The following is a 26,310-nucleotide window of genomic DNA, read 5'->3' as shown; positions in this document are numbered from 1 at the left end:
TGGCTTCACCAATTTACACTCCCACTAATAGTGCACAAAACTTTCCTTTTCTCTACATCTTTGCCAACACTTGTTATTTCTTGTCTTTTTGATAATAGCACTGTAATATATGTAAGTTAATATTTGTGTTTTTGATTTGCATTTCCCTGATGATTAGTGATGTTATCCATCTTTCATGGATACCTCTTGGTCATTTGTATGGCTAGAGGGAAAACTTTTAACCTTTCACCATTGAGTATGATGTTAACAACTGGCTTGTCATATACTGCCTTAATTATGTTGAGGTACATTCTCTACCCAATCTATTGGGAATTCTTATCATGAACGAATGTTGAATTTTGTTAATGCTTTTTATGCATCTACTGAGATGATTTTTATCTTTTATTCTACTAATGTGATGTATCACATTTATGACTTTTGTATGAACCAACTTTGCATTCCATGGATGAATCCCACTTGCTTATGATGTATGATCCTTTTATTTATTTTATTTTATTTTATTTTATTTTATTTTATTTTATTTTATTTTTTTCTGTGTGTATGATCCTTTTAATGTGGTGTTCAATTCTGTTTGCTACTCTGTTCCAACCTTTACTATTTTCTTCCTTTTACTAACTTTGGGCTTAGTTTGTTCTTCTTATTCTACTTCCTTGAGATATAAAATTAGGTTATTTGATATATGATTATTTTCTTGATTCATGCATTTATCACAATAAACTTTCTTCTAGAACTGCTTTTGCTGCATTTGATAATAGTGTTTTTCCATTTTCACTTTTCTCAAGATATTTTTTAACTTCTCTTATGATTTCTTTTTTAAATCACTGTGTGTTCAAGGGTCTGTTGTTTAATTTCTGCATATTCATGAAATTTCAACCTTTTCTCCTTTTACTTTCAGTTTCATACTACTGTGCTTACAAAGGCTACTTCATATAATTTCTATATTAATGAATTTCTTGCAATGTTTCGGTGGTCTAACGTATGGTCTATTCTAGAAAATGTCCCATGTGCACTTGAGAAGAATGTGTATTCTGGTGTTGGATGGAATGTTTTGTATATGCCTGTTCATTACATTTGGTTTATAGGTGCTATTCAAATCTGCTGTTTCCTTGTTGGTTTTCTGCCTAGATGACCCACTGCTGACAGTGAGGTATCAAAGTCCCCAAATATTGTTGCTGTTCATTTCTCTTTTTAGTTCTATTTGTATTTGCTTTATATATTTAGGTGCTCCAATTTGAGCAAATACATATTTCTAATTGTTATATCTCCGATGACATTTTTATCATTGTATGATGATTTTGTCTCTTTTGACCTCTTTTAGCTTAAAGTCTATTTTGTCTAAGTATAGCCACCTCTATCCCCTTTGGGCTGCCATTTGCTTGAAATATCTTTTTTTATCCTTGCACTCTCAGTCTATGTGTGTCCTTAAGACTAAAGTGAGTCTCTTAATAGGCAACACATAGCTGGGTCTTGTTTGTTTCCCCCCCCCCCAATCAGCTGTTCTATATCTTTTGATTGGAGAATTTATCCATTTATGTATAAAGTAATTATTAATAGGTAACAATTCATTATTGACATTTTGCTGTGTTCTGACTTTTTTGTAGGTTGTTTCTTGCTTTCTCTCTTGCTGTCTTCCTTTGTGATTTAATGACTTTCTGTGTTGTTATGCTTTCTCTTCTCTTTATCTTTGGTGAATCTACTTCAGTTTTTGCTTTGTGGTTACCATGAAACTTACTTAAAATATCTTATTTTAGGTTTATGAAAACTTAACTTTGGTAGTATACAGAAACTACTAAGTAAAGGTATTAACTTTCACTTCTCCCCTACTTCACACTTTATAGGTTACTGATGTTACAGTATACATCTTTTTTATATTGTGTAGAAAAATTATTATAGTTATGGTTATTCTTAATATTTTATAACTTTACACAAGAGTTGTAAGTGAATTATGTACCACCATTATATATTACAAAATCCGAGTCTGACTACATAATTACCATTACCAGTGAATTTTATACATTCATATGTTTTTACAATGTTAATGAGCATCCACTTATTCCAGCTTGATGAACGAACACCCTTTAGCATTTATTGTAAGGAGATCTAGTGATGATTAACTCCCTCAGCTTTTGTTTGTTTAGGAAAGTCTTTCTTTTTCCTTCATTTTTGAAGGGTAGCTTTACTAGGTATCATATTCTTTTTCTTTCAATATATTCTTTGAATATATCATCCTACTCTTTCCTGGTCTATAATGTTTCTGTTAAGAAACTGAATAGTCATATGGGGAATTCCCTTGTATGTAATGAGTAGCTTTCTTCTTGTTGCTCTCAAAATTCCCTTTGATTTTTGAACCCTGTTCAGATTCTAACCATCTGGAGTCTTCTGGGCCTCATAAATCTGGAATTCCTTTGGTATTCCCAAGTTTGAGAGGCTTATAGTCATTATTGCTTTTAAAAGACTTTTTGTCCCTTTTTCATTTCCTTCTGGGATTCTCATAATGTATATACTGTTTCATGTGATTGTGTCCCATAAGTACTGTAGGCTTTCTTTCTTTCTTCCTTTTTCTTTTTCTTTCTTTCTTTCTTTCTTTCTTTCTTTCTTTCTTTCTTTCTTTCTTTCTTTTTTACTGTAGGCTTTCTTCACTTTTTCATTCTTTTTCTTTTCTTTCCTTTTAAAGATTTTTAAAAATTTATTTATTAGAGGGAGAGAGAGACTGAGTCAGAGCATGACTGGGGGAGGGGGTAGAAGGAGAAGCAGACTCCCGAGCAGGGAGCCCAATGTGGGACTCAATCCCAGGATCCTGAGATCATGACCTGGGGCAAAAGCAAACTCTTAACCAAATGAGGCACCCAGGCACCCTTTCATTCTTTTTCTTTTTGCTCCCCTGACTTAATAGTTTCAAATGACCTATCTTCTAGTTCACTGATTTCTTTTTATATTTGGTTAAGTGTGTTGTAGCTTTCTATTAAAGCCTTCAGTTCAGTCATTGTATTCTTCAGCTTTAGAATCTTTTTGATGGTTTCTATTTCTTTGTCAACTTCATTTTGTTTTCCTAATTTTATTTAGTGATCCCTGTGTTCTTACACTTCACTGAACTTCTTTAAAAGGATTATTCTCAATTCTGAATTCTTTGTCACACAGTTCATATTTCTGTTTCTTTAGAGTTAGTTGAGCTTTATTAGTTTCCTTTGGTGGTGTCATGTTTACCTGATTGTTCATGATTCTTGATTCCTTGGATTGTTATTTGCATACTTGAGTAAGTAGTCTCCTCTTCCAAACATTACAAGTTTGGTTTGGCATGAAAAGATCTTCACCAGTTAGCTCAGCTTAGGGTACTGGATGGGCCAATTAATAGTATTCACTGGCAAGCAGGGCTTGCTATCAGAGTCTAGTTGAATGAGGCCACTGCTTATGCTCTAAGGTCAGGGGAGATGGTATTAGCTGGGCTACACAGTTGGGCGAGGCTGCTGGCTGTGCTCAATAATCAAGCAGGGCCAGTGGGTGGACTCTCTGATTAGATAGGGCCCATGTTCCACTGTCAGGTGGGGCCACTCTCTGGGTTCTGCAATCACTTTCAGGTGAACAAAGTTAGGGGCTACATTCCCCAGGGAGGGTAGTTGTACTAGTTCGACTCCACAATCAGGGAGGATTATGGGTTGGGCTCTGAAATAGCTCTTGGAGGAGAAAGAGAGTCTTAAGCAGGCTCCATGCTCAGCATGGAGCCTGATGAGGGGCTCAACCTCACAACCCTGAGATCATGACCTGAGCTGAAATCAAGAGTTGGAGACACTTAACTGACTGAGCCACCCAGGTGCCCCCTAAGAGAGTATTTCTTAAAGGTAAAATGTCTTGACTGTATTTACTCACAGGGGGATGTTGAGAAATGGCTCAAAAGCACTGATGCAAGAATTAACTTAGAACAGGAAAATTTCTTGCAGTCTTAAGGAAAAAGTGATTTGGTAGTATAGGAGGACTTCTTTAAAATACACTAAAAGTCCTGTAGTAAAGGTATCACTATTAGATAATGTGACATATATCTATCTAGCATCCTATTTTCTTCTCACCTGGAATCAAAAACCCTTTCCCTGTAGGGAGAAGTTCATCTAGTTAACTATCAGCGACAAGATGGACTCAAGACCTGGGCCTGGCCAATCAGAATATCATAGCATCCTGGCCTCAGTAATTGATTCAGAGATAGCAGCAGGTTCCGAAGATGGGCCAATCAGAGTCCTCCGGGGATTTTTTTTTTTTTTCACGCAGTAGTTAGAGCAAAAGATGGTCCCTTTTAAATGAAGTTGTAAAGTTAAAGACATATGGAAGATAGGTCAGCCATATTGCCTATTTTGTGACCTGCCCATATAAATTAAAAAAAAATTTAAGCAGAACAGAGATAGAGAGACATAGATTCCTGATGACAAAATATGAACTCTTGAATCCAATCATGTCAAAATCATCTCTGCCCTGGACTTCCTCATTATATGAACCTATAAATTTCCTTTTTAATTTCAGATACTTGGAGTTAAGGTTATGTCACATGTAGCAGAATCCTGAATAATATGATTGCACAAATACTTTTTCTTACATAAACATATAAAGACACCAGGAAGTCAGTATCTTATACCCTGGATTCTGTGGAATTCCTTTATGAAAACTAAGAAGTAGCTCTGCCTCTCCTTTCTTAACTCCATTGGTGAAATCTTACCCTAAACCTATTTTTTTGAGGCGATTGCAGTAAAGGATTTACAATTTTTAAACTTTATTTCATTTAAAATACAACCCACAAAAAGTGCATAAAAGTTAAATGCACACTTTAATAAATCACTTGATCATAAAATAAACCCAAAAAATTATAGACAAGTGGAACCACCACCCAAGTTAAGAAACAGAGTACTCTCAATACTCTTGAAGATCCCTTTATGTCCGATCCCAATCATGACTCCCAATTTGTCAAGAAATTACTATTCTGACTTTATCAGTAATCACTTCATTGGTGTTATTTGTATTTTCTATCTAGGTAACATCCTAAAAATAGAATTTAGTTTTGTCTGCTATTGAACTTTATGCTAAATGTAATCATACCAAATGATGCCAAGTTATTCTTTGCTTTCTTACTAAACCTTATATTTGTATGGTTCATTCACATTAACTTATATAGTGTAAAACATTCATTTCATTGTTATAGTTTTCCACTATTAAATATAACACAATTTTTCCATTTTAATGTCTAATTACAATTCTGGTATTAGGCATTCTAAAGTGGACATTTGAGTTGTTTGTTATAAACACTGATCCTGGGGAAATTCTAATACATGACTCTGGTATACGTATGTGTAAATTTGACTAAGATTCATACCTAGGAGTGGAATTGATGGGTATGCATATCTTTGTCAGATAAAGTCTTTGGTTTCCAAAGGAATTGTGACTAGTCATAGTGGGTTTTGTTTTTAATATTTTATTTAAGTTCAATTTGCCAAGTCATAGTGTTTTTAAAAAATTCAATAATTTTAAACATTCTGGACTATCCAAAAATAATCCTTTCTGGAGTAGGAAAGTTTCCATACATGCCAATAGTAATATACATACAGTAATTTAACCTTAAAAAGGAACATGATTTTCCAAAGAAAAAATTTTAAAATACTTGCAGCAAATATGCTAGAAAAATATATCAGGTTAAAAATTATTTAAAATATTTTATATGATTTTTAGAATAAATGAAATATATAAAAGGAAATATCATTATATCCTCCTATATGTATATTTATAAATATATTTCCAAATAAGCAATGATTAATACTATAATGATCATATTACTTATCTGTGCTATGGCTTTCTTGATCAACTGTAAAGGATAAATTTCTTGCAATTCTATCAATAGATATAATAGCATCTACTGTGATAAACAATTCTTGTACTGCTTAAAATACTACAAATTGCAAAGCTATTATCAAAGCACTGGGAAATTTCCAAGCACAAAGAGAACCTAATTATTACTTAAAACTACTTACACAATGGAAAACCTTAAAAATTCTAAACTTTAGTTTTTGAACATACTTTCATTTTTGATCTTCCCTTCTTCTGAGGCAGTGAATGTGAAATATAAATGGCCATGGTGAAGGAAAAGACAGCATCCCCAAAAGAATCAGGTTCTGACAATGATTAATATGGAGCTGCCAAAGAATGTCTGGCAGCAGAAAGAAGCAATTGCTTATGTAACTGATAAAAAAAATTAGTCAGTAACACCCTAATAACGTATCTCCCTAGAACCTGAGATAATATATATGATGAATTGTTTAGACTGTATTCTTCTACCTACAGAGGCAAAAGTATGAAAAAGAAAAAGAATTTACAGTTATTTTCTCTTATTCAAATTAGTTAATGGATGGGTTGGTCAGTTATTGGAATATGCTAATTAAAAGAATTATTGCATATACTTTCAATTAAAAATTACAATAATATGTTTCTCATTAACACTATGCAAAATATTAGTGAAACTTTCCTCAAGGATTCTGAATCTATTTATATATTTCTAGTTATTTTTATAAGCCACAGCAACAACTGCATAATTCTATTATTGTAGAAAGTTTGAGAAAACTGGACTGAATTTCTTTCTGTCCATCTTGTGACGTAGTTTGAAAACAAAGTTTAGAATGCTGACTTGCCATGTGACCCTTATAAGAGGAGATAATGTACAAAAAAAATTCTAGGTACTTGAGTTTTCTAGTTATTTGGATCACTGGCTTTTTTTTGTTGTTGTGGGAAGGTATTTCCAAATAAATATGAACTCATATTTAACCCTCTGTGAAATCTAAAAACAGATTTCTGAGACAGATGTTCTTCTCACTGAAGTTTAATCAATATATTGTAATGTGTTTATTAGGAGGGCTACAGGTCTAAAGTGGTAAACTGATATATGCAAAGATTACTTTGTGGAAGATGAAATTTCACTACCCATGGCTTCAACTTCGGCTTCTCATCAGAATCATTATAAAGGCTCTTTGGAGAAGAAAGATGATTCTGAATCTCGGTTAACATGTTACCCATGTCCCTGCGTGCTGTCTCCACCCCCCTTTGTCAGAGAGCTGACTGTGTGAGACAGTAGGCGGGTTCAGTAGCAGAACAAGAGCTCTGGGAATTTGTGGCCAGTGGCTTGATAATCTAGGGAATACCAAGACGATGGGCCATGGAGATATCAAAGAAAGAAGGATAACAAGGAAAAGATCAAGAAGACCATAAACAGAGGATAATGGAGGGGATCCCTGGGTGGCTCAGCAGTTTAGTGCCACCGTCAGCCCAGGGCATGATCCTGGAGACCCGGGATTGAGTCCCATGTCAGGCTCCCTGCACGGAGCCTGCTTCTTCCTCTGCCTCTCTCTCTCCCTGTGTCTCTCAAGAATGAATAAATAAAATATTTAATAATAATAATAAAGAGGATAATGCAACAGAGGAAGAAATCAAAGTTAAATAAAGTGATTTATCACAGCAAAACCACTATATATCATTATTATCATTGGAATCAAATTATCAGAATTAGGACCATAAATCTACTATAATCATTCTTCATTTCCAGAATACAAACCTAAAAGAAATGCTTTAAAGTCTCTAGACCTCTTTGCTGCATTTGACAGCATTCACTGCTTCCTTCCTACTGAAAATCAGAAACTCGTTAGGAATTCCTGTTCCTCATAAGCTCTTTAAATATCTGGAACTCCTGGGCTCTGGAATTCTATTCATTTTTCTTAGATGATCTAATCCACTCTCATGATTTCAGCTGTGATTTCTCCCTCAGCATCAGCTTCACTCAGATGTCCCCAAAATATCCCAAACTCAAAGAATTCAAAACAAAATTCATCATCAACTCCTAATCATTTTTCTCCATTCAATCTCAATGGATATATTTTCTATCTCAGCTAAAAATACCACAAGTCAAAGAAAAAAAATACCACAAGTTATCCAGTCACCAAAGCTAGAAAATTAGACGTTACTTTTGACTCTTCTTTTGTCAACCCTTCCATAAAACTTGCCAATTTTGCCTCCTGTGTGTTTCTTAATTCAGCTTCTTTTTCTCTCAGTCTCAACATCTCTCATTTAGATTGATAGTGCCTAACTGGTCTCCCTGCTGCTGCCTATCCCCTTTAATTTCACCCTCTACAAGGGTATAAGAATAATTTCCCTGAAATGAACATCTAACTGTCCTTCCCTTTCTCCAAACTAATCAATGGCTCCTCATTAACTCAATAATAATGACCACCTTTCTTGACATGAGTCAAGAGTCTTTATGATTTGGTCCCTGCCCATCTGACCAGTTTTATTTCATATCTGTCTTTACATACATTTCCTACAGAAATTGTAATTTCATATTGTCCCCTTTATATGCTGTGACCTTCTGTATTTTCATACATTTGCTCATGTTGTTCCTCTTCTTCAGCTATCTCTACTGCCACCTTTCCCCAATCTCAATTATTTCTGTCAAGGCAAGGCTACCATCCCCTCCAGAAAGTCTTTCCTGAAAGTTCTGACAGAGCTGGGCTGGGTAATTCTCCTTTTTGTACTCTTACTCTGTGTATTGCTTTTACTTAGCACACTGTCAGTTCTTCTTTAGTGAACATCAGAAAAATCAATAAAGACACATAAAAAGAATAAAAATAATCAGTGTGTGCCTACAGTTCTTGTGCCCTATCCTAAACCACGAGGCCTTTGAGAACACACGTGATAAATTATTCATATTTGTAATCCCACTTCCTAACCTAGCACTGACAGACTGATGATCAATAAATGTCCCATTAAATGAAGGTGACTGAGAGTAAAAAGAGTATACAAAAATAAATTGTAGAAAAGGTAAGACTTCCTTGCCATAGTCCTTCATAATGGTTCTACTCCTGCTCCTATCTGAGCAGTTACATCGACTTAATTCTAGAGGATTCTCATTAAAAAAACTCCAAATAAGCAATTTATTCCCCATCAGGAATATTAATTCAATTGAGAAACTGTCCTGTACTTGACATCAGACCTCTTACTTTATCACCAAAGGTACACTTTAAAAAAGATGTGCCATGTATAATCTCCATCAGATAAATGGAAAATAGGAAAGAAGAACAAAACCAAGTAGAAAATAAAATAAACTTGGCAGCACTGTGCCATTTATCACATGGAAAATTACTCACATGCAGCAGCAATACAGCAGCAAGAAAGGACTGTCCTTGACAGTACCCAATGTCTTCGTCGTAGACGGAGTAGGCCTAGAGAAAAGGTGAAGAGACAAAAATACTATAAACAGTCACAGATTTTAGCATAAGTAAACATCAGGCTGCTGCTTGATCTTGACCCTGGGCTGTCTACCACAATTTCACTGATATTTCAAAGTAAATATGTGAGTCGTAGCACAGTGAGATCCCCCAAAGATGCTGTACAATTCCTAAAGTAATTGTATACATGTCCCATTATCCTCAGGTTCATCTTTAGAATCTGGAATAAAGAAATGCTCAGAGCATATAATTTTAAAAGCTCCATTATGGTTTGTAGTCAGGCAAATGGGATCATGTGAGGATGAAACAAAGGGTAGAAGAGGGTGAGAAGGTTCTAGAGTTGATATGGGAGTTAGTGCAAAGACAAACAATCGTGCAGTTTGAATCCTGGACATGTATTCCATCCCACGTATCCCATCCCTGTGTTTTGCTTCATTTCAGTGAGGGGCTTTCCATTTTTAAAAAAGATTTATTTATTCATGAGAGACACACACAGAGAGAGAAGCAAAAACATAGGTAGAGGAGTAGCAGGCTCCCTGCAGGGAGCCCGATGCGGGACCCGATCCCAGGACCCCAGGATCATACCCTGACCTGAAGACAGATGCTCAACCACTGAGCCACTCAGGCGTCCCAAGGGCTTTCCATTTAGTGTGCTTAATAAAAATGTACTGTGATTATAAAAATTGTCTCTGTCCAGGGCAGTGGTTATCAAAGAAGACTAGGAAGAGTTACCAAAGAGAGGAGCGTTAAGTGTGGTAGCTCCCATATGCCAAGGTAGTCACAGTATGGGTCTGGAACTATTTTTTTACTTAAAAACAAACAATCAACTTTCTTGAAATAGTTTTGGATTCAGTGAAATGCATATATTAATCCTTGAGCTGAGATTTATAATTACATTTATGTAACCCCATCATTACTGAATATTTCCATCATTCCACAACATCCCTATGCCTCTTTGCAGTCAAAACCATCTCTACTCCAGGCAGCCTGTGGTCTGATTTTTATCAAAATATATTATTAACTTTGCATTTTTAAATGAATTTTACATTTTTAAATGAATTTTATACAAATACAAACATATAATATAAACACTTTTGTGCCTGGCTACTACTTTTGCACAGTATGTTTTGGAGATTCCTCCACGTTGCTACATGCATCAGTAGGTCATTCCTTTTCAGTGATGAATAGTATTCCACTGTGTAAACATACCACAATTTGTTTATCCTTTCTCATGTTGAACATTTGGGTTTTTCATGTTTAGTTAGTATAAATAAAGCTGCTATGTATGCACAAGGGATTTTTATGAATATAGATTTTCATTCTCTTTAAGTATATACCTAGGAGTGGAAGTTCAAGGTTTAAATGAAAGTGCATGGTTAGCTTTATAACAAATTGCCAAAATGTCTTCCAAAGTGGTTGTAACACAAATATTACATGCACACCAGCAAACTAGGAGTATTCACTGCTTCACATCCTTGTCAACACCTGATACTGCCAGTCTTTTTCCTTTTATTAATTCCTGTAGTTTTGGGATCCCTGGGTGGCTCAGTGGTTTAGCGCCTACCTTCAGCCCAGGGTGTGATCTTGGAGTCCCGGGATCGAGTCCCACATCAGGCTTCCTGCATGGAGCCTGCTTCTCCCTCTGTCTGGGTCTCTGCTTCTCTCTCTCTCTCTCTCTCTCTCTCTCTCTCTCTCTCTCTATATATATATATATATATATATATATATATATATATATATCTCATGAACAAATAAATAAAATCTTTAAAAAAATGCCTGTAGTTTTGATTTGCATTTCCATGAATGCTAACAATGTAGAGCGTATTATCATGTGCTTTTAGGCAATTGATACACTCTTCTGTGACTGTCTCTTCAAGCTCTTGCCCATTTGTTTAATTAGGGGGTTTGTCTTATTAGTGTTGGTTCTTGGGAGTTCTTGATACATTCTGTTTACAAGTTCACTGTCAGACCTATGTGTTGTCAATAGTTTCTCCCTGTCTATGCCCTGCCCTTCTTAATGGTGTCTTTTGAAGTATTATTGTTCTCTTTTAACCTTCTTCTGCTAATGATGAAATTATCACACTCTCTCCTAATGAGAGAAAAATTTGATCATGGAAAAATTATCTAATGAATCTGAGAGGAGCTTTTTCTTCATTATCACCAATTTCCAGAGCTCTGCCTAATTTTAAAAATTGAAAGATGCATTAGCATCCTTTTACTTATTTAATTTTCTTAGATTTATACAGTTTATAGTTCTGATTGCTTAATTTGTACTTTTACCCAGACCTCACCATGAGTGTGTGTATTAGGGGTTAGAAGAAGGGTTATAGACAGAGAGAATAGAAGAGGAATAAAAAAGGAAGAAAGAGGCAAAAGGTTCTAATACTATCCCAATTTAAAGCATTCCCAATAGTGCTCTGTCATTTCCCTTTTCAAGAACAAGGAACTTGTTCTTGGGATTTGTTGATGAGAGAGCATGTTACATGAATGATGAATATATTTTCAAGACTTCCTCTTCCCCATAAAAGATATCAGTTAAGGAGTCTTTAAAATTGTGTATCTCTAAAAGTCGTCATGCTTCATTAACCCTGACATCATTTTAACAAATGTTTGATCTATTTACAGAAGCATGTTTAACATTTATTGAGAAGTATGCTGTTTATATGATCATATGTGTTACAAGAGAAGTCCAACAGAAAATTAAAGTCCATGATCTATCATAGAGAAGGTAGGAATTCAGTGACTCCAGAGACTATTCTCTAATTAGAGAGCTACGGATAAAAGGGAAAATCCATAATGCAATGATCTTACTTTCTTTTGTTGTATGGTTTTGAGTTAGGTTAGAAGCAAAAATGACTTTTCAGAGGCCACCTCCTAAATTGCTTTTATAATTCACAATTTAAAAAACAATGTTCTAGGGGTACCTGGGGGGCTCAATTTGGTCATGATCTCGGGATCCTAGGATCGAGCCTCACATTGGGCTCCTGGCTGAGTGGGGTATCTGCTTCTCCCTCTCCCTTTCCCTCTGCCCTCCCCTCACTTGTGCTTGCTCTAATAAAATCTTTAATTAAAAATAAAATTAAAAAATCAAAAACAGTGTTCTAGCAAGTTCTTTCTCTTGGAGTTCTCCCAAGCACTGTTTAGCATTAGTCTAACTAAGCCTTCCCTAACTGAGGTGAACTGAATCCTGTCTCTCTATTCAAAACTTGCCCCTCTTTGCACTCAACTTCTCCCCATTCCTTGCTTTAATTGCATCTCTGGCCAGATGCCTGCTCAGTATGACTTTTAAAAACCATCTGGGTACCACTTCTATAATGGAGGAGTGGCTCCTACTGGACCAACCTTCTCTCTGTCAACAAATTTAAACTGTATCTGGGCAAATACATAAAAGAGACAAAGATGAGCTAAACAAAAGCAGTCAGAAACTGGAGGGGAGAATGACACAGATTGGGTAACAGAAAGTGAAAGTGGAAATTCTGGGAAAAAGAGACTAACGAGAGAAGCCTTTACTATACTACACTTACTGTAAAATTACAATATTCAAGATAGGATAAAACTGATACAAGGACAAATGATCAGTAAACAATAAAAAGTCTAGAAGTATAAGCACATTTATAAAGTCATTTGATTTCAACAAAGTTACCAAGATAATACAATGAGGAAAATAGTTTATATATGTAAACATGTAAGTATATGAAAATAGTTTCAATGAATTGCTCAAAAAGTTAGAAATCCATATGGGGAAAATAAATGAACCTTGATCCCTACCTCACTTCAAACACAGAAATTAATTTCAGGCCTATTTCAATTCTAAACATAAAACTAAAACTATAAGGCTACTCAATGAAAACAGTATCTTTGTAACTTGGTGAAGGCAAAGGTTTCTTAGCTAGGACACAGAAGCACTAACTATAAAAAATAAACTGATACAGTATACATTATCAAATTTAAAAAGCCTTCAATGATGAATGATATATAAATAAATAAATAGGAAATAATAGATAAAGAAGGAAATAAATAGATAAACCACAGACTGGGAAAATATTTGCAAACATATCTGGAAAAAGTTCTGCATCATATACATAAAGGACCCCTACAATTCAATGTCAAACAACTCAATTTTAAAAACAAAAGATTTGAAGAGACAATTCACAAAGGGTTATCTATGAATGGTCTATAAGAACATGGCCAAGTGTTCAACATCATTAGTCAACAAGTTAAAATGAAATTAGAGCCACAGTGAGATATTACTACATAGCCACCAGAAACTAAAATGAAAGACTGATATACCAAATGCTAGTATCCCTGGATTCTCAAACATTGTTAGTAGGAGTGTAAAACAGTAAAACTACTTTGTTTTACAAAGAATTTGACAGTTTTCTAGAAAACTAAACATACACTTACCCTATAACTCAGCAATTCCATATCTGTATATTCACCCAAGAGAAATGAATGCAAATGTATACAAGAAAGATTGATATAGGGCTAAGACATTTCTAGCAGCTTTATTTATAATAGCCCCAAACTGTAAGCAGCCTCAGATATCCCTTATCAGGAAAGTGTATAAAAAACTGTGCTCTATTCATACAATGAAGCACTCCTCAGCAACAAAAAGTAATGAGTTATGAACACGTGTAACATGGAAGAATCTGAGAACTATTATGCTGTGTGAACTACATCTTACAGAAAAATAATTTTCCTCCACAGGTCAGCAAACATAAAGCTCTACAAGTCCAAGCAATATAGGGCTAAAAAAAAATCAAAGATTGCTTCAAGGGGAAGGGTCAGGGATTAACCGTGAAGACATGTGGGAAATTCTATGTCTTGGATTGCACAAGTGTATGCATTTATCAAAATTAATGAAATGGCACTCCTGATATTTGTGCACTTCACTGAAAGTAAATTGTAACTACAAAAGAAAACTGTTAGCAAATACTGAGCTCTAGCTAATAATATGCATGTTGCACTATTAGGCATAAGGTATAAAGACACACAAAGGCAATTTACTTTGATGTGCCTTAAAATATTAAAATGGATTAATTGAATAGAAGGTAGATGGATTAATATGTAAGTGACAAAGAAAATGTAACAAAATTTTAATTGTAAAACCTAGGTGATAGGTTGATGGATGTTTCCTATATAGTTCTTTGTACTTTTCTATATATTTGAAATTTTTCATAACAGTTTGGGGAAAAAATCTGAGGTTGCACTCTGTCTTTTCTTCTGCTCTGAACTATAGGCTACTTTTCTGGTTGGGTTCCCAAGAGTACTCCATATTTTCATTCAGCAAGTCAGTATTTACTGAGCATCTATTATATAATCAAACACTGTGCTTAGTGAGTTGGATGTGGTGACGAAAAGACATGGTCCGTGCACCTCAGCTCAGTCTTGTAGAAGAATTCGGCATGTGCAGTGAAAAAGGGCACCTTAAGAGGAGTGCTGATAGACAGATGAAAGCTCAGAGGGAAAGGGTGAGTAAGTGTAAGTGTCATAGTGTCAGAGGTAGAGTTAAAGGCAAGGAAGACATCACAGACAAGGTGATGTCTTAATCTTAAAAAAAAAGAAAAGAAAAAAGAGAAAAAAAAGGCAGGACCAAAATTGCTACAAACCTGGCCTCATATTCTTGAAGGAAGAATATGGAGATTCTTGAGGCATGCTGCAGGGGAAAGGCATGTACAAAGGCATAAGAGAGCTGGACCTCTTTATTATGTGAGGGACACTGTACTAAAAGCTTTTGTATGTTCTCAATCCTCACAAAGCTTATGAGATGAGAAAAGTGAGGTTTAGAGAAGATAATTAACTTGGACAAGACAAAAGCTAGAGCCAGGATTTGAACCAAATCTGTTGAAATGCAGACATAACCCTTAAATATAGATGTACCCTTAATATCTGTATTATATCACTGCTATAGACTGTGTTCTTCCCAAAATCTTTATGCTGAAACCCAACCTAAAATGTGATGGTATTGGGACATGGGGCCATTAGGAGGTGATTAGGTCAGGAGGATAGAGCTCTCATGAATGGAATTAGTGTCCTTATGAAAGAGATTCCAGATGAAAGACCTAAATGTGAAACAGGAAACCATCATGATCCTAAAGAACACAGGCAGAAACCTCTTTGGCGGGATGCCTGGATGGCTCAGCGGTTTGGCGCCTGCCTTTGGCCCACGGCATGATCCTGGAGACCCGGGATCGAGTCCCATGTCAGGCTCCCTGCATGGAGCCTGCTTCTCTCTCTCTGTCTCTTTCTCTGCCTGTGTCTCTGCCTCTCTCTATCTCTCATTAATAAATAAATAAAATCTTAAAAAAAAAAAGAAAGAAAGAAACCTCTTTGGCCTTGGCCACAGCAAGTTCTTACTAGACACATAAATAACCACAGGCAAGGGAAACAAAAGCATTCATCTGCTACAGAATGGAAGCAGATATTTGCAAATGACATGTCTGATAAAGGGTTAGTATCCAAATTCTACATTCTACAAAAACTTATCAAACTCAACACCCCAAAACACAAATAACTCAGTTAAGAAATGGGCAGAAGACATGATAGACACTTTTTAAAAGAAGACATCCAGATGGCTAACAGACACATGAAAGATGCTCAGCATCACAAATCATCAGGGAAATACAAATCAAAACCATGATGAGATACCACCCTACATCTGTCAGAATGGCTAAAATCAACAACATAAGAAACCATGGATATTGACCAGGATGCAGTATTTCTTGCACTGTTGGTGGGAATGCAAATCAGTGCAGCCAATCTGGAGAACAGTATGGAGGTTCCTCAAAAAGCTAAAAATGGAACTACCCTATAATCCAGCAATTGCACTACTACATATTTACTCAAAGGATACAAAAGTACAGATTTAAAAGGATACATGCACCCCAATTTTTATAGCAGCATTATCAACAATAGCCAAACTACAGAGAAAAAGCCCAAATGTCCATGTCCATTGATTGATGAATGGCTAAAGATGTGGTATATATATATATATATATATATATATATATATATATATATATGGTGTATATATATATATACACACACACACACACACACACAATGGAATATTAGTCATCAAAAAATGAAATTTTGTTATTTGCAATGACATGGATAGACCTAGAGTGTATTATGCTAAGCAAAATAAATCAGTCAGAGAAAGACAAATACCATAAGATTTCATTCATATATGGAATTTATGTAAGAAAACAGATAAACATATGGGAAGGAGGAAAGAAAAAAAGGGAGCAAGAGAAACAAGCCATAAAAGACTCTTAATGATAGGGAACAAATTGAAGGTTGATGGAGGGAGGGAGTGGTAGATGGGCCAGGTGGGTGATGTGTAGTAAGGAGGGCACTTGTTATGATGGGCACTGGGTGTTGTTATGCAAGTGGTAATCACCGAATTCTACTCCAGAAACCAATATTGCCTGTAGGTTAACTACATAAAACTTAAATTAAACCAAAGAGAGAGATCCCAGAGTGTTCCTTGCCTCTTCTGCCATATGAGGACACAGTGAGAAGATGGCCTTCTATCAACCAGGAAGCAAGCCCACAACACACTGAATCTGCCAGCACCCTGACCTTGAACTTCTCAGCCTCAAGAACTATGAGAAACAAATTGTTTAAGCTACCCAGTGAATGCTATTTTTTGTTATAGCAGCCTGACGAGACTAAGAAAATCACTTAGACTCACTCTGGGCAGAATTAGAATTATTCTTTTTAGACATTTATGTATTTGGGTCCACAAAGGATAGGAGGGCCTATCTCCTGATTTGCCATGGGGCTCAATAGAGATGGGGGTAAGACTCCATAGTCTCAAGAGAAATGACAATTCTTAATGACAATGCGTAATCTTTTTCAATCCATGATTTCTGGGATTAGGGAAGAACTTTTCATTTCTTTATGTGATATATTTATTAACATGCTAACTATAGGCTAAAACTTAGATATTAAAAAATACATTTGTAAGGCTTAATCTAGTTGGTGGTAACATTTACCTATAAATATAAGTTCTTCTTTATCACATAAATATGGAAAACACGTGATTTTCTTTAAGCAAGTTACTGTTATCCATTGATATGGACGCTAACTTTGAAAATAATTTTCCACAGGGTAGTAAGACTTTCTTTACCAACCCAAAACAGACAGTAACCACTACTGCTCTTGAATTACCTTAAAATCATTAGGGAAAATTTTTAGTCTTACAGCTAAATTATATCTAACAACTGATCTACAATTCTCTTTCTCCCCAAACACACAAACCTTTACTAGGTTGATGCAGAAAACACGGAATATTTCTCTTTTGTCTCAGGAATAGGCAACATATACTACTATTTCATCAGACAAGCACACTTACAGATAAAGAAGAAGGAAGCTCAGATTTACAGGAAAAATGAAAAGGAAAACAGAAGATGTTCTCTAAGAAGACAGAGAATTTGCTCCGTGGGCATACAAGAAAGGATCAAACATCTAAAACAGATCCCTATTTAGCTCTTGGCACTGCTAAAGCAACTGATACATTTGCTGAATTATTGGCTACTGATAGACAAGCTGTTTCATCTATTACCTATAATGAGCTTCTGCCAACATGAGATCAAAACAAACAAACGAATCAGCTCTTAGATTGTTCTTGGTACCAGCTCTTAAATAAGTATGTCAGGGAAACAACCAAGTATAAAATATGTGGAAATAAATTTATTTACCAACTAAAAAGAGATCTGTTCTCACACAATCTAAGAGACAAAAAGAGACATCAAGGAAAGACTATTTTTAAGTAATGTCACAGTAAGCTAAATAAAAAGAGATCACAGAGTGACGAGAATCATAAGATACCTGACTATCTAAAAGAAATTAGGGTAACATTTAAAGCAAAGATTATTTAATATAATACTTAAGAATGCAAGTAGTTTTTCAAAGAATCATTTAGCATTAATTTCTCTGTTAAACAGCTACTAACATTTATTTGTTAATATTTGTTACCCATTGTTCTAGGTATTTATATGTATGAATTTATTTAATCTTTACAACAACTTTGAGTTAAGTACCATTAATATACCCATTTGATAGGGACACCTGGGTGGCTCAGTGGTTGAGCATCTGCCTTTGGCTCAGGTTGTGATCCTGGGGTCATGGGATTGAGTCCTGCATCAGGTTCCCCCCCAGGGAGCCTGCTTTTCCCTCTGCATATGTTTCTGCCTCTCTCTGTGTCCCTCATGAATAAGGAAATAAGAACTTTAAAAAAACACCCATTTTATACAAGAAGAAACTGAGGCACAAAGAAGCTAAATAATAAGGTTCAAGGTCACCTAGTTAGCAAGGACCAGGCCAGAATTCAAACTCAGGCAGCCCAGCTCCAGAGCTCAAGGTCTTGGCTACTATTACTATATAGACTCAAGATATTAATGATTGTTGACATATGTGGCAGAGTTCAGGTGAGCAACCACAAAAACTTAATGATAAAACATAAATTCTTCTTTTTGTGATGTATTAAATACATAATCATAAACTAATCATAGAGATGGCTTTACTGAAAGAATGTAGAGAAACATTAATCATAAAGTTTTGGAGAGTCCCTGACTCTAGTGGAGGCAGACTGAATTTGAGAAGAGCACCTTGAATTTTTCAAAGATACCAGTAGTAGTGTATTTCCTAAGTTGTTGATGCAAGGATATTACTTTTGTTATTTTAAAAAATCATAAATTATGTTTTCTCATTTGAATGAATATTTCATAATCTAAAAAATTCTAAATTAAAAAAATTGCTACTAATTTCCCATTCAATGATTAGTGAGAAGATTTCAATTTAGGTGACATTTCTAGAATATGAATATGAAAGACACAGATCAAGGCTTCACTGAAATTTAGCATAGGTAATTAAAATAGTGAAGTAGATAACCAATGAAAACTACTGTTCTTGGAGATAATTCTACATAAGTACAGTAAATTCTCATTCCTTACAGGAGTTATGCTCTATAAGATTATTATCATTGCTGAATTCAAGCAAATACTGAATTGCTGCTACTAGGTGATAGAGAGGGTTAGGCTTCTGGGAGTCCCTGGTCACAATGTTTTGGGCAATTGATCAATGATAACTTTGTTTTATATGTGTTTCTATTAAAGGCACCTTATTTAATATTTATTGTTCATTACTTAATATTGGAATCAGGAACATCACTATAACAAAACAAAGCTTATCTAACACACATTTTTTTCTGTGAGGCACATTATGTAAAGTATGTAGCACAGCCATCTTATGCTTAACAATACTAGACAGTGTTCAGCATTATGCTTGATGGCCATTTTAAACAGCAAAATCACCAACATGAAAATCACAAAAAAACACAAAAATGTAGCACTAAATAACGGCAAAAAAGAACACTTGTTTATAGAATGAGAGTTGCAACAAGAAGGCAGAGCATTACCTGGTTTCACCTGAACTTGGAATGTATATATCAAATGACTCAAGTTTTTCCATATAGTGGACAGGCACATCAGCCAATGTTTTTGTGATCAAAAAAAAGAGTAATGATGTGGAGGTTATGAATAAATCTTAGTGAGTAGGCAAATTTGCAAATATGGAATCTATGAATAATGGAGATCTACTCTGTGTACATGTATCCTCTTGGATAAACATCTATATCTAACTATATCCATCTTCTTTTTTTATTATTTTCTAGAGAGAGGTGGGGGTTGGGGCAAAGGGAGAAGGAAAGAATCTCAAGCAGACTCCTCACTGAGTACAGAGCCCAACACAGGGTGAAATCTCACAACCCTGAGATCATGACTATACTGAAATCAAGAGCAGACACTTAACAGACTGAGCCACCCAGGCACCCCTATCTAAATATCTTCTTAGGAATATATAAATATATCTTTGGAAACACACATATACCCATATCCAGAATTAAGCTGAAATCATTTATACTTCTGAATTAGCCTACAAAAGCAAATCAATACAAAGCATTTTTAATTAATAAAATCAAAATTGTTACTGATTAATAATAAATTATTAGGGCTTTAAAATTTTTAAAAAATTTATTCATAAGAGACACACAGAGAGGGGATCCCTGGGTGGCTCAGTGGTTTAGCGCCTGCCTTTGGCCCGGGGCGTGATCCTGGAGTCCCGGGATCGAGTCCCACATCAGGCTCCTGGCATGAAGCCTGCTTCTCCCTCCTCCTGTGTCTCTGCCTCTCTCTCATAAATAAATAAATAAATAAATAAATAAATAAATAAATAAATAAATAAATCTTTAAAAAAAGAGAGAGACACACACACAGAGAGAAAGGCAGAGACACTGGCAGAGGAAGAAGCAGTCTCCTTGCAGGGAACCTGATGTGAGACTTGATCCCAGGACCCCAGGATCATGACCTGAGCCAAAGGCAGATGCTCAACCACTGAGCCACCCAAGTGTCTCAGTTCTGTTTTGTTTAGTTTTGTTTTTTAAATCAAGAGAACATAAGCAAAGAGAGAAGCAGAGAGACAAGCAGAGGGAGAGGGAGAAGCAGACCCCCTGCTGAGCAGGAGCCTGATGCAGGGCTTAATCCTGGGACCTCAAGATCATGACCTGAGTTGAACATAGACGCTTACTGACTGAGCCACCCAGGTGCCCAAATTATTAGTTTTAAGGAAGGCCATAAACATTAGAAATATCAAGTAAATGAAAAAGTAATGTAGATTTAGTCCCATACTATGATTTAAAGTTTTAAGCCCCCCTCCCCCCAAATAAGTTTTAAGATTTGGTAATAAATCAATAGTTTTCTAAAAAAAATTTAGCACCAAATATTCCTCTTCCTCCAAGCCTTTAGAATCATTATGAATGACATATATTCCTATTCTTTTAGAATTCAGCACAGATAGTCCACAGTGATCAACAGTTCATTTACCAGTATTTTCTTTGAAACTGGGCATGTGTTTTTCTCATAAAAACAATATGGTTAGGATAGCCTGTACTGGGCATATCACCTTGTTTGGGAAGACATTCCCTGGTTCCAGGCTTCACATGTATTTCTTCGTAGGTATATGTGTCATCTGGCACCTGGTCAACCCCACCGTTACTCATATTCTTTGTAGGAGAGAACAGGGGTCCTTGGTCCTTCTTTTACAGTATGAGAGAGGTGCATGCAGACCATCTCCCTATGATAGTCATCTTGTGGGACTGACACTCACTACTGAAGTTGACCTTGCTCTGTCTTTTTTCCTATGAGAGTAAAGCATTGTTCCAACCAGTGCCTATATGAGTTGTGTCTCTCTTAGGAATCCCAACACTTGCAAACTATGCATTGGGTTGACATCCCAGGACCACTGTTCTTAGCGGTAGCTAACACTTTTTAAACTTGTAGTCTGGGATGCCTGTGTGGCTCAGGGGTTTAGTGCCTGTTTTCGGCCCAGGGTATGATCCTGGAGTTCTGGGATCGAGTCCTGAATCAGGCTCCTTGCATGGGACCTCCTTCTCCCTCTGCCTGTGCCTCTCTCTCTCTCTCGTGTGTCTCTCATGAATGAATAAATAAAACCTTTCAAAATAAATAAACTTGTAGTGTAAGAGAAAGAAGAGAGTCAAAAATGGTTCCAGCTATCTAGCCTGAGCAATAGGAAGAATGGAGTTACTATTAAATAAGATGATAGAGTATTTAATGATTTGGAATATGTTTGTTTTCTGATAAGATCATTTACAACATAGTAATGCAAATGAAATCTTGACTGAAATGAGTTTAGGAAATGGAGGAGAGGAACTGGTTACAGCAAGTATAGACAAATGTTTTGCGGACCTCTATGATAAAGAAGAACAGATTATCTTCATCTATAACACAATATGCATCCTCTATAACAGCAGGAAAAATAGCAAAAAAATTATTACAATCAGCTTTTCCAGTGTTCTGGAAACTGGCCTAAGGTTTGCAGCAGTCCGAGGAACATTTATTACAGAAAAACAACTGAATCTCTGTAAGAATTGGGAATTTTGTGGCATTTTTAACTTCTCATAGTTTTTTTTTTTTTTTAACTTCTCATAGTTCTATACATTTCTCTACATCTCCATGATAACCTTGAAAACTAACACTTTGCATTTGCAGTGAAAACAAGCAGCCTGGGCAACTATCAGGAGGAGCAAAATAGGCTAGAGCTCCAGCAAAACATCACTTGCAGAGAATTACCATTATATATGATGGATGCCCAGACCACCTGCAAGCTAACTCAGTGTGAAAAGCCTTTTCCCCAGGGCATTTGTCAAAAACAATTACAAGCGATTGTTCAATTTTATGACTGCTTTGCGATGGTAGATAAAAGTTGGAGCAGACAATAGACCTACCAAAATGCTTAAAAAGAAAAGCTAAAGAATGAGATATCCATAAGGGCTCTGAAAAACTCAGACATATTTCTGAGAATCTAGAGGTCCATGCCCATGTGCAAGGCTGTACAGATGCCCAAAGCTTTAGGTAAGCTCAGAAAAGGGATGAGAAGGTCTAAACTCTCATTTCTGGCTGACATTGAGGCTCTGCATAAGCAGGAAATGAAGGTAAGATAGAGTTGTCACCTGGTTAGCTGAGTAATGAAAGTATGCCCAAACACATACACAGAGCCCCTTGGTAAACAGTGGGAAAGTTGGGAATCCCTGGGTGGCTCAGCGGTTTAGCGCTGCCTTTGGCCCAGGGCGTGATCCTGGAGACCTGGGATCGAGTCCCACATTGGGCTCCCTGCATGGAGCCTGCTTCTCCCTCTGCCTGTGTCTCTGCCTCTCTGTGTCTTTCATGAATTAATAAATAAAATCTTAAAACAAAACAAAACAAAAAAACAGTGGGAAAGTTACTGGTTCTAAGAAATTTAAGCAAATCTCTGACCAATCATTAGCTAACCACCAAGCAGACACTTTAGTGGCCACATATGACAAAGAATACAAACTTTATATAATTAGTTCACAAAAGACCAACCAAACTACTACAATAAAAACAGTAACAAAACCTGGTAAATCCACAGAAACAAAAAGTGGATTAATGATCGCTAAAGGCTGAGAATTGGGATGCTGGAGAGTGACTTCTAATGGATACAAGGTTTCTTTCTAAGAATGGTCGAATGTTCTAGAATTAAACAGTGATGATGGTTGCATAACTTCATGAATATACTAAAACCACTAAAATGTACACTTATTCAAAAGGATGGATTTTATGGTATATGAATTATATATCTCATTAAAAAATACAGAAGGGATGCCTGGGTTGTTCAGTCTGTTAAGCGTCCCACTTTTGATTTTAGCTCAGGTCCTGATTTCAGGGTTGTTAGATCAAAACCTACCTTGGGCTCTGTGGGGAGTCTGCTGAAGATTCTTTCTCCTTCCACCCCTCTCCCCACTCACCTGCTCTCTCTCTAAAATAAATAAATAAATCTTTAAAAAAATTTAAAAATACAGAAGAAAATTTATGTTTGTATGAATATATGCACATATATATAAGGAATATATATATAAGGAATATATATATATATAAGTTTATATATATATAAGCTCTGTCTATTGAGATGACTTGGAGTAATGACATCCTAATAGCAATGAATACATCTAGCATACAGATTTTGCGATTTTTACCATTTTTAACTAAGGAAAGCAGGGTTCTTTAGTGAAATAGCTAATTCTAGTTCTGGGGCAAAGAAGTAAGTCTGGAATATCTTTTGAGACAGAAAGAAAGGCAGTGCTCAGAAAATGACAGAGTATGCTCAAACGTCAGCTTGAAGATCTCCCACTGTCCAATTGGGAACAATGGGAGCACCAAAACAATTATAAGAGAGTAAATACAATGAATAAAATGAGAATTCATGAGTTCATCTGAATATGATAATACATATATATACATAAATGCATACATAAATGGAAAGTCTGATAAAGAAGGTATGTTTTTTAAAGATTTATTTATTTATTAAAGAGAGAAAGCATGAGGGGGAAGGGGCAGAGAAAGAGGGAGAAGCAGACTCCCCACTGAGCAGGTAGCCTTGCCTGGGGCCCTAGATCATGACCTGAAGCCCAAGGCAGGCACTTAACCAACTGAGCCACCCAGGTGCCCCCAAAAAGATATATTTTTTATTTATTTTTATTTTTTTAAAAGATTTTATTTATTTATTCATGAGAGACACAGAGACAGAGAGAGGCAGAGACACAGGCAGAGGAAGAAGCAGGCTCCATGCAGGGTGCCCGACGTGGGACTCGATCCCAGGTCTCCAGGATCACGCCCTGGGCTGAAGGTGGCGCTAAACTGCTGAGCCACCCAGGCTGCCCCAAGATATATTTTTTTAGTTATAAATTATCTCACACAAAAATACTTCTTAATTACAAAGAAGAAAAGAAATTTCACGGTGGAAAAGTCGGTAAATAATATTTATGTGATCAAAGTGATCATCAATAATGGAAAAAATTGCAGCTGTGTGCTACTTGAGAGGAAGAGATAAGAAGAGATCATTCCTTTTGTAATACTCCTGCCAAAAATGTATAACCTAAATCCAACCATGAGGAAACATCAGACAAACTCAAATTGAGGGACATTCCAAAAACTGATTGGGCTATTACCTTCAAAAGTACCAAGGTCAAGAAAGTGAAGCAACGAGCAAGAAACTACTCCAGATAAAAGGAAATTAGGGAGGCATGTCAACTAAATGAAATGTGTGATTTTGTGCTAGGTCCTTTTTCTATAAAGGACATTATGTGGACAACTAGTAAAACCTGAATGAAGTCTAAGGCTTGGGTAGTAGCAATATATCAATGTTACTTTTTGATTTGGATGTTTTATTGATTACACAAGGGAATATTCTTGCTTATTAGAAAACATGCTAAAGTATTTGGGGGTGATACAGCATCATGTTGGCAAATCACTCTCAAATGATGCAGGAAAACAAAATTATGTACTTGCAGCTTCCCTGTAAGTTTGACATTCTTTAAAAAATATATGGAAATATACATACATATATAAATGAACTTGATAGAATACTTTTGTCTAATAATAATAAATTGGGACTTAAAAAAGGTTATTAAGTTTGTCCTATATGCTGGCAAAAAAAAAGTATTAACATAAGCTCTAAAAATAGATTCTCTGATATGAAATAATCTATACTCTGGCGACTATAACGTAGAAAGCTAGATGTACTCACAAATATTCACTCACAAAGCAATTTTCTTATCTAACATAGCTGGCAAAATTCCTAGATGTAAGTTTCCTTTTATATAACAAAAAAAAAAAAGGCCCTTGGCAACAATTTAAAAGTGAACTGATACACTCGTTTTTAAAAAAAGGAAATGTAAAATAACTAGACTATCATATCCTTAAAAAAAATTTAACGTCCCTAATATAAGTAAACTACTGTTTGATTATGGGAAATTATCTGGAGTGTTCAGTTTACATCTTTGGACTTTTTATTTATTTTTTAAATGGTAACATAAAGGACTTCAAGAAGGAACTCTACAAAATAAAGAAAAACAACATCCCTGCTCTTTAAAGAGCTTAAGTTGAATAATTTTTATAAATAAAATTATTTTCTAGAAGAAAAATTTATAGAAATAGAGAGTTCCTTTAGAGTTTATATACCACATGTTTTCATCTAAACTATCAGTATGGTGACCATGAAAATGCACCTCTCAGATCTCCAACAGCAGAAAACATAATTGACCAAAGGTTCCAACTATTATACTCTAAAATCCATCTCTATGTTTGCACCAAGGTCACACTTCCCAGAGGCCAATGAATGAGCACAACAAAATATTAAAATAGGCCAGCTGCTGGGAGAAGTGGGACCTCAACATATAACTTGAGCCAACGACTCCCATTAGTCATGCCAAGCTTTCCTTAGAAGTTCACTATAGCCTATGACACTTCTACCTAATCTTCCTTCCTCTCTTCTTCTGTTGGTGTCAGATTAACATTGTAGTCTAATGGTTTTCCCAGCTTCTCCATTTTCTCTTATAGGCATCTCTTCTAATACACTGCCTACACATTTAATCCTGTCTTGATAACAGGCTTCTTAGAAGACCTGGAATAACACAGTTTCATCAAGTCAAGACCACAGAGTTAATTATATTGCATCACGTAGCCAGTACTGC

At 35.7% G+C, this 26,310-nt stretch overlaps 1 protein-coding gene across 7 annotated transcripts in view; it reads right to left on the bottom strand.

Annotated features, from left to right (window-relative positions):
- Nucleotides 1-26,310, bottom strand: part of RABGAP1L (RAB GTPase activating protein 1 like) — a 728,064-nt gene that overhangs the window by 271,374 nt on the left and 430,380 nt on the right. For 5 of the 7 annotated variants that reach the window (XM_072830698.1, XM_072830693.1, XM_072830691.1 and 2 more), the window contains one exon: nucleotides 9,159-9,233. The exons of 1 other annotated variant lie outside the window; for it this stretch is intronic. In XM_072830698.1, coding sequence (XP_072686799.1) covers nucleotides 9,159-9,233 — 75 coding nt within the window. Of the gene's footprint in view, nucleotides 1-9,158; nucleotides 9,234-13,643; nucleotides 13,752-26,310 lie in introns of those variants that run through there. One more of the 7 variants, XM_072830699.1, reaches the window with a different exon arrangement.

Source organism: Canis lupus, chromosome 6 (assembly GCF_048164855.1).
Source record: "Canis lupus baileyi chromosome 6, mCanLup2.hap1, whole genome shotgun sequence".
In the NCBI taxonomy this organism is placed as follows: domain Eukaryota; kingdom Metazoa; phylum Chordata; class Mammalia; order Carnivora; family Canidae; genus Canis; species Canis lupus.
Note: the sequence above shows the minus strand (reverse complement) of the source record. Positions and strands in the feature narration are given on the sequence as shown.